Below are 9,709 nucleotides of genomic sequence, written 5' to 3'. Positions count from 1 at the left end.
ACTCCGGAACTCCTCGTGATGTCCGGGATCTCATCCGGGACTCCGAACAACCTTCGGTAACCACATACTATTTCCCATAACAACTCTAGCGTCACCGAACCTTAAGTGTGTAGACCCTATGGGTTCGGGAACCATGCAGACATGACCGAGACACCTCTCCGGCCAATAACCAATAGCGGGATCTGGATACCCATATTGGCTCCCACATGTTCCACGATGATCTCATCGGATGAACCACGATGTCGAGGATTCAATCAATCCCGTATACAATTCCCTTTGTCAATCGGTATGTTACTTGCCCGAGATTCGATCGTCGGTATCCCAATACCTCGTTCAATCTCGTTACCGGCAAGTCATTTTACTCGTTCCGTAATGCATGATCCCGTGACTAACTACTTAGTCACATTGAGCTCATTATGATGATGCATTACCGAGTGGGCCCAGAGATACCTCTCCGTCATACGGAGTGACAAATCCCAGTCTCGATTCGTGCCAACCCAACAGACACTTTCGGAGATACCTGTAGTGCATCTTTATAGCCACCCAGTTACGTTGTGACGTTTAGTACACCCAAAGCATTCCTACAGTATCCGGGAGTTGCACAATCTCATGGTCTAAGGAAACGATACTTGACATTAGAACAGCTCTTAGCAAACGAACTACACGATCTTGTGCTATGCTTAGGATTGGGTCTTGTCCATCACATCATTCTCCTAATGATGTGATCCCGTTATCAATGACATCCAATGTCCATGGTCAGGAAACCATAACCATCTATTGATCAACGAGCTAGTCAACTAGAGGCTTACTAGGGACATGTTGTGGTCTATGTATTCACACATGTATTACGGTTTCCAGTTAATACAATTATAGCATGAACAATAGACGATTATCATGAACAAGGAAATACAATAATAACCATTTTATTATTGCCTCTAGGGCATATTTCCAACACAACACCCCGCTATGTTTGTTGTAAAGAAGTTAGAATGGTTTATTATTTTTCAGATTTATTGTTCATTCAGATGATGGGGAATGATTTCCACCATAGCATTGTTTATAATTGCATAGAGGGTGACTAAAGGATAGGGCAAAAGAGAGAGGAAGAAATATGGGACCTGTTCCATGCATCCTCGGTGATTTTGCTTATGATCTCATTTGTGTTGCTGCCTGCTTAAATGTAGTTTCCATGTCTCCTCCGCATTGATATTTCATGTTTATTTTGATCTTGTAATGGAGTATTATGTAGTTTGGTTTTATTTGGGGTTTGCAAGGTCATCCCCCCCCCCCCCCCCCCCCCCCCCCCCCCAGCCCCCTCTTTTGCTATAGCAGATAGTTTTTGAGTCATAAGAGAGAGTTGTTCTTTACTCTTGTGACTCTACCTTGCTGTGCTGCTCGTTCCTAGTACTGTTTTGTGAACTTCTGATGGTTTCTACTTTCTACTAACCGAAATGTGGGGAAACCCCTTTTGCTCAAAAAAGATTGCATAGAGAAGTTTGGTGACCCAGATTTGTCGTAACGAATCAAAGGAAAACATTGTGCAAACATTGTTTGCACGTCTACTCTTGCATCGCAAAAGATTAGGCACGCTGGCAATGCCAAAAAGGAGGTGCGCCAAAGAGTATTTGTGCAAGTAACACGGTCTAAATTCCCAAAACAATCCCTAGTTCATCACATTCCACCATATTTTCGTGGTAACGCGGCAAAGATAGATATTGGAACGACGTGTAGAATTGGTGTTGAACTGTTAATACGACCTTTACTATCACGTGCATTTTTCTTCATCGTCACAACACATGTGTACCAACTATATATAGTACTCAGTAGACATTAGCCAGTACAACATAAGTGTACATAAGAATTGTACAAGCAGCACGGATCAAACTATATGGAAATGCATGTGAGGTCACGCTCAGATGCAGAGGGGACGCCCGGACCGATCCGAGCAGCAGCAGGTAAACGATGAGTTCGATCAGGCTCCAGCCCCACGATGGTACGGTACACAGCGCAATAACGACCAGCCAACCTCTTTCCCTCGTCCCCATGGCTGGCTGGCTGGCTATATATCCGCACGACAAGGGAAGCCCCTTTGCTTAAGAGAAAAGCCTCACTGCACCAACTCGATCGCCAAGTACAGGTTCTATCTCACTCGTCGATGCCGTCTTTCATCGACGGCCCAAGTCTCCGGTCGCTGCTCCGGCCGTCCACAAACGGGCGCCGGACCAAGACCCCGGACAGCGCCGGCGGCGGCGGCGGCAAAGGAGGCGGCCATGGCCATGGAGGAGGGATCTTCAAGATGTTCAAGCTCATGCCGATGCTCTCGTCGGGGTGCAAGATGGTGGCGCTGCTGGGCCGGCACAACAGCCGGGCGCTCCTCGCGGACCACGCCACGACGGTGACGCTCTTCGGGCACCGGCGAGGCCGCGTCAGCCTGGCCATCCACGAGGACACCCGCGCGCCGCCGGTGTTCCTCATCGAGCTGCCCATGCTCACCAGCGCGCTGCACAAGGAGATCGCGTCCGGGGTGGTCAAGCTGGCGCTGGAGAGCGACACCCGCAGCGCGCGCCGCCGGCTCGTGGAGGAGTACGTGTGGGCCGTCTTCTGCAACGGCCGAAAGGCCGGCTACTCCATCCGCCGCAAGGACGCCTCCGACGACGAGCGCCACGTCATGCGCCTGCTCCGCGGCGTCTCCATGGGCGCCGGCGTGCTGCCCGCCGCGCCCGAGAAGGACGGCGGCGTGCCCGCGGGGCCCGACGGCGAGCTCACGTACGTGCGCGCCCGCGTCGAGCGCGTCGTCGGCTCCAAGGACTCGGAGGCGTTCTACATGATCAACCCCCACGAGGGCGGCGTTGGAGGCGACGGTGGCGGCGGCGACGACGGCAGCGCACCGGAGCTGAGCATTTTCCTAGTGAGGATGAAGTGAACAAAGACAAGCACTTCGTCTTACATGTATACTCATGCGAGCAGATCACATCGGTTTTTGGAGAAATTGGACTGATATATATATAGAGAGAGATTATGTGTAATATAGCAAGTTCTGAGTACATGTCCGTGCTAGACAGTAGTTACTTTTGCATTCTCGCTGCGAGTTATTGACAGATCACATCAGTTGCCGAAGTATGACTGATCAAAGCAAAAATATGAATATTAATCACGAGCTAGCTAGTTATCTACTTATCTTAGCTTCATGTTCTTATGCACCAACAGCGATTATATGAGTAGGTATCGATCAGCATCAACCAGCATGGCCGATGGATGCAAGCATCGCCCTTGGACAGGTTCTGGTCCTGAAACCGATCGAATGGCAATCATCTTGGGTACTGCGTGTGGGGCGGTTCATCTTTCAAGATGCATCGCATGGGGCGACCTATGCGTCTAGTGTAGTCCATCCTCGCATCGCATGCAGGCTGGGCCACGATGCACGATCTGGATTAATGAGAATGTCCATGATGAACTACTGTGAGTAGTGTTCGATTGGTGGCGAGGGGTGTACCGCATTAACTTTCCAGCTCGCCTTCGTATACGGTATACCCTCCCAGCCTCTCTCTGTGGGGGTTCGAAATGTGCGAGCCGTTAGGTGTACGGACAGGCGACGGGGCTGGCGACTGCGTTTCTCCAACGGGGCGGGCGCCGGGTGGGGCTTCTCCGGCGGCGTGGACCTTGGTCCGCCGTGGTGCGGGTTCTTCCCAGGCGCGCACGGCGGGGGAGCATGCCGGCTTGCCGGCGGCGAGGGCTGGGGCCTGCCGCAACCGTTTCTGGGCGCTGTCGGCGGCAGAATCTGAAGACGAAGACGTCGGGGAGGAATCGGAGCGGCAGCTGTGTGCGGTGCCGGAGGGACCGTCGGTCGGTGATTTTGTGGCTTTCGCGGCGGAGGCGCGCGGCCTGGGCGCGGAGCGCGGGCGGCGCTTTGCGCCGGGGGGTCGCGGCTCCAGGGCCACGACCCGGCGCATCTGGCAACCTTTGCCGGAAGGGAGCACGGGCGCGGTTTCGGTGGATGCGTCGGGAGCGGCTCAGCACATCAGATCCATGACGGCGGCGAGCCTGGTGGCAGACAGGTCAGTGCCGTCCAGGGAAGAATGGCCTTGCCGGCTCGCATCATCGCTACCATCGAAAATCTTATACACAGAACTTTAGCACCAGCGCTCGTTAAAAAACGGCGCTACTGCTAAATAACAATAGCGCGTGCAGGATAAACGCGTTGCAGACATAAACGTAGCAGTAGCGTATCTATTTTTAAAATCGTTACTATTAAAATTCTCACTACTAAGCCGATAGGCTACATATGGTAGTAGCGGTCTTCTAGAAAGAGCGCTACCGCTAAGTTTATTTTAGCAGCGCGTTTACTGTGAAATGCGCTACTGTTAATAAAAAAATTAAATGAAAAAAAAATAGAAAAGTAAATGAAAATGAAAGAAATAAGAAAAGGAGAAAGAAAAAAAATGTAAAGAAAAATAAATGAAAAAGGGAAAAAGGAAAAAGGAATAGCAGTAGCGTCTGTTCATCAGAGGCGCTATAGATAACTTAGCAGTAGCGCTTGTTTAGACCCCCCGCTATAGAAAGAGAAAAGGAAATAAGAAAAGAAAAGGAAAATACATATCTATAGCAGTAGCGCGTTTACTGAAAAGCGCTAGCTATAGCGCTTTTACAGAAACGCGCTACCGCTAAGTTCGACTTAACCGAAAAGCGGTTTCCCCACGGCCACCACTTCTCCCCCAAATCTCTCGCCCCCACTTCGCCGCCGTCTCCCCAATTCGCCGTCGCCCTACTTCGCCGCCGTCTCCTGCCGACGTCAACGCCCCCGGAGCCACCAGTGCCGCGCGCCGTCGACGCCACCGGAGCCGCGCGGCCTCATCAACGCCACCGGAGCCGCCCTCGGCGCTAGCGAGCCACCCTCGACGCCCTGCCTCCCTCGCCACAACTGCCTCCCTCGCCGTCATCGGAGACGCCCCTGCCTCCCTCGCCACGACCGGAGACATCCTCTGTAAGCCCCCACCCCTCCTCTCTCTCTCATGCATAGCACAAACATTGGACAGAGAACTAGCTAGCTAGGTTAACTAGTTTAATTAGGTTAATTATTTAGGTTAGTGCAAAAGTTTAGTTAGGTCTTTGACAGAGAACTTGTTAGGTTAACTAGTTTAATTAGGTTAATTATCTAGGTTAGTGCAAAAATTTAGTTAGGGCTTTGACAGAGAACTAGCTGGGTTAACTACTTTAATTAGGTTAATTATCTAGGTAAACTAGGTTAACTAGCTAGGTTTACTAACTAGGTTAAATAGCTAGGTTAATTAGGTTCGTTAGGTTAACAAGCTAGATTAACTAGGTTCGCTAGGTTAGAGGAAGAATTTATTTTAGAGCATTAGGTGGGAAGGGTTAGAGAAATGGAGTTCCTTTGCAATTTAATTGGGTTCTGTCCTAGGCAGAGAAGCGTTAGAGAAAATAATGTGTGTGTGTGTGTGAGAGAGAGGGGGAGAGAGAGAGAGGAATAGCTAGAACAAAATTTCGGTTCTGTCCTAGGCAGAGAAGTGTTTAGTGAGGTCATTTTGCAAAGGTTTTTGATTTTTGAAAAGACCACTATTTTTCTAGGAAAAGAATTTAGGCAACTTTTATTTTAAAGATGATCCTTCCTAGACTTTTATTGTTGATTTTATCTTTTCATTGAAGTGGTCATGTTATATCTTTTCATTGAAGTGTGGTTCGATTGTGCCCATGTGGCCTTTTGTTGTTTCCAGGGAATGAAGCGCGGGTGGCCTATGTTTTGCCGGAATGTTGATTCATTTCCGTTCCGGCAAATTTCAGGTGCTCGATTTGTCCACTTTTTAGCAAAGGTCATGCCGAAATTTTCCGTGAATTTCGGCATGACTTGTGCTACAAACTAGGACATATCGAGTGCCCGCGATTTGCCGCACCGGGAAGGAGTCAACGTTCCTGCAAAGCATATGCCTTTTTTATGTCATTATTCATTTTATTAGGTCTAGAATTAATTGACTAGATTTAATCATAGGAAACATGGCTAGCAACGATGAAGGACAGGGTTCTGGTGACTGCGACAACGTCTACCTGGCGGCAGAAGAATTTTTGAGGGAAGCCGACGATCAAGAGTTGATGTTGCTGGGTCCACCTGTCACATCGGAGATTGAGACCGACATCGAGACCGGCGCTGAGACTGAGACCGGCGCCGAGACTAGCGGAGCCGGTATAGAACCGAAAGCAAAGAGGCAACGGCTTCCTAACAAGCTCAAGACTACTAGACTGGTGGTCACGGAGGTGGACGACGACAATTTTGAGCCAAACGCGCCCGAGGAAGTGCGCGCGTGCTACGGCAATCAAATAGGCTGCACCATACGGACAACCGCCACCATCAACGATGAGAAACTACAGAAGATAGATAATATGAGGCCCTCCCTCCTAAAGAAGCTGCACCAGATATTCTTGTTCCCGGGTCGGAATGAAAATGATTATAAAGATCCAGATAAGGACCCGACAATGAAGAAGATAAACAAACACGCCATGACCAAGTTTAGCGACGCGTTGGCCGCCTGGAAATCAAGGGTGAAATATCGGATCGTCAACAAAAAGGAACCCTACTCCGAGATTGTAAAGGATAATCCAACAATCACGACAGAGAACTTTGAAATATTCAAGGCGGCTTGCGAGGCCGAAGCTGCCAAAAAAAAGTCGAAGTACATGAAGGGGCTAAAACAGAGGAACATTGGGTGCCACCACCTCGGAAGCCGTGGTTACGGCGGGAAGAGGTCCATATGATTCCACGTTTTCTTTAGTCCCGCATGATGAAGGTCTTAATATGCGCATGTCTGCCTTTGAATATGAAGTCTGGATTATGCTTCTTGCTTTCCCTATGGATTATCAGACTGAGCATTACATTCATAAGTCTGTCTCTAATTTTGGTACACTGCTTGTCTGGCCGCGCCCAGGACAAAACAAAGCCCGTGTTCTAGTTAAATGTCATATCAAAGATGTTGCTGAAGCTCCACACAGTCTTTTGGTCACTCGAGTTGGTCCGCTGCCTGGACTTGGCCGCGCTTGGTCTGTCCCAGTCTATGTGCTTAATGGCAGAAACACCATCCCTGATCTGGTTGGCACGGAGGAAGCTCCTCCCCTCCTTAATGCATCCCCGCACCTGTATCAGCTCCCGTTCTACACTGTTATGCAGCAGGCCAGGCTCGATGAGATGGCTGCACAGGAGGCGCTGAATGAAGCTGCTTGGAATGCCCCTGCACATGCACCGGAAGAGCTTCAGGAAAATGGGTGGCGTCCCTGGCCAGTTATTCCTCCACCTTATTCAGGTTTCAGCTTTAGAACCTTTTTTTCAGTATGATGGGCCACCCCTGATGGATGGTGTTGATCCTGAGCATAACATTCAAGACAATTTGTCTGATGTCTGGGCGTCTGATGAGGAAATTGAGGCGGTTGAAGCTTTGGCTGATGGTTTTGTTCTTGGGAATCCTATGGCACATTCAGCATTTCTCAGAGCTGGTGGTGATTCAGTTAATCTCATGGTTACTCTTGACCAGGAATTTCTGCTTTGGATTGGAGAAATGCTCAAACGCATGTACACTCGGGCCCTTACTGATATGTAGCAGGAGACTGTCATGCTCCCACTTAACCCCTTCAGGGTCATTCAGAACCACATGAACTCTGTCCGTGCTGTGTGGTTGTCCAATATGGTGCCCGAGCCAGATTTCATGTCTATGCTTTTTGGTGCTCACTTCCAGATGGGAGCCAACATTATTCCTAGCAACTTGCTGCAAGAGGACGTACCTGGCATAGCTAATGTTGTTGATGAGGAATGGATCTTGGTTGATCGATCCCCTGGACTTAAGGCCATCACGACACATTTCATTTCTGAACCTGTCGAATCTCAGTCAGTTCTTGCTGCTTTACATGTTCATGGGATTGCTCTCCAGACGCTTGCTTCTTCGTCTCTCTTTGCGGTCACCAGCTCGCGTAATGCTAATGTGCCCTTGACACCACTGCGGTTAGAAGGAGCACTAGGTCAAACAAGTACGATGGCTTCAAAGTCAACCAGGCCAATGACATCAAACAGACAAGATCGAGGGTGAGAGCTCGTGTGCTGCCTTCTGTTAAGGCCATGTCCATGGCTGCTGCTCCTGCACAGGTGGCCTCTGCTTCCTGCCCGCCTCCTACCTCTATTGAGGAAATCCAACAAGTGGGTGGCCGCTGCGGGATTGCTCTTGATGATCTATCTGCGGAGAAGCTGCTGGATGGCCAGCAAATGGCTTCTACTACTGAAGACTGATCTTCTCGGCCGTCATGAATAAATCTTGGAACGTGTTATTGTGGAATGTCAGAGGCATAAACTCTGAAGCAAACTTTTGGCTCTTAGAAATGCGATTGATACTGGCGGTTGTTCGGTGCTATGTATCCAGGAAACTAAACGTGAATCGTTTGATCTAGCTTTTATTAAAACTTTCTGTCCTAAGCGCTTTGATAAGTTTGCATTTGCACCTTCCATGGGTGCTTCGGGTGGTATTATCACAATTTGGAATAGTTCTCTGTTTGTGGGCACGCCGTGGTTTATTGACTCCTTTGTTGTGGGTGTTTCTTTTGTTTCCACGCAATCTAATGAGGCCTGGAATTTAGTCAATGTTTATGGCCCTTGTTCTGGCCAGCGTCGGGTGGATTTTAGTTCTTGGCTGTTTGATCTCAATATACCCAGCCGTGAAAATTGGCTGATATTGGGGGACTTCAACTTCATTCGCTCCATGGATAATAGAAACAAACCTGGTGGAGATGCTGCTGATATGCTCCTGTTCAATGAAATCATCCGTGCACAAACTCTGATGGAACTCCCTGTCAAGGGTCGATCGTATACTTGGAGTAACATGCAGGATGACCCCTTGCTTGAATAGCTTGACTGGTTCTTCTCGTCGTCTAATTGGACCACTGCCTTCCCGAACACGATGGTCTTACCTCTTGGCAAACCAGTTTCTGATCACATCCCATGTGTTGTGGCCATTGAGTCTAATATCCCCAAGTCCAAGCTCTTCCAGTTTGAAAACTACTGGGTCAATCATGAGGGCTTCTCTGACGTGGTCGCACGCTCCTGGTCCAAGCCATGCCATGCTCCCAACTCCACGGCACTTATCTGCAAAAAGATGAAAAATCTGCGCTATGAGCTTAAGAGTTGGAGCCGTGGTATCTCGAAACTGAAAACCATGATTCAAAACAGTAATGAAGCTCTCGCTCAGTTGGATAATCTTGAGGATAAACGAGCACTCTTTATACAAGAAAAAAACTTCAGGCGTATCTTGAAATTGCATCTAGATATGTTGCTGAAATATCAGAATGACTATTGGAGGAAACGATGCACTGTCAGATATTCCAGATTCGCGGATGAAAATACTAAACTCTTTCAATCCCTCACGACTGAGAGGTTTAGGCAAAACTCGATTGCTAACTTATGGGACAGGGACGTGGTGGTGAGTGATCACATCGGCAAAGAATGGGTTTTGTACAAAACATATAAGGAACGTTTGGGCTCTTCCAAACCTACTACCGTGCGCTTCAACCTCTCCCGGATCATTAGACAAATTCCTGGTTTAGATGAGTTGTCAGTACCATTTTCTAAGGAGGAGATTGATGCGGTGATAAAAGAAATGCCAGCCGACCGGGCCCCGGGCCCTGATGGTTTTAACGGCTGCTTTCTTAAGAGTTGTTGGCAGATTAT

General features: G+C 49.0%; 1 protein-coding gene across 1 annotated transcript; it reads left to right on the top strand.

Moving 5' to 3' along the window:
• Positions 1–2,101: 2,101 nt before the first annotated feature.
• On the top strand, positions 2,102–3,023 carry LOC123124930 (protein MIZU-KUSSEI 1). Its single transcript, XM_044545477.1, has one exon. It carries the CDS (start codon positions 2,156–2,158, stop codon positions 2,921–2,923), a length of 768 nt encoding a protein of 255 aa, XP_044401412.1. The 5' UTR covers positions 2,102–2,155; the 3' UTR covers positions 2,924–3,023.
• The last annotated feature ends 6,686 nt before the right edge of the window (positions 3,024–9,709 follow it).

This window comes from Triticum aestivum, chromosome 5D (genome assembly GCF_018294505.1).
Source record: "Triticum aestivum cultivar Chinese Spring chromosome 5D, IWGSC CS RefSeq v2.1, whole genome shotgun sequence".
Classification (NCBI taxonomy): domain Eukaryota; kingdom Viridiplantae; phylum Streptophyta; class Magnoliopsida; order Poales; family Poaceae; genus Triticum; species Triticum aestivum.
This window is presented reverse-complemented; position numbering and strand designations above follow the sequence as displayed.

Excerpts from the sequence above, each read along its gene's own strand:
- LOC123124930 (XM_044545477.1), top strand. The coding sequence starts at position 2,156 with ATGCCGTCTTTCATCGACGGCCCAAGTCTCCGGTCGCTGCTCCGGCCG.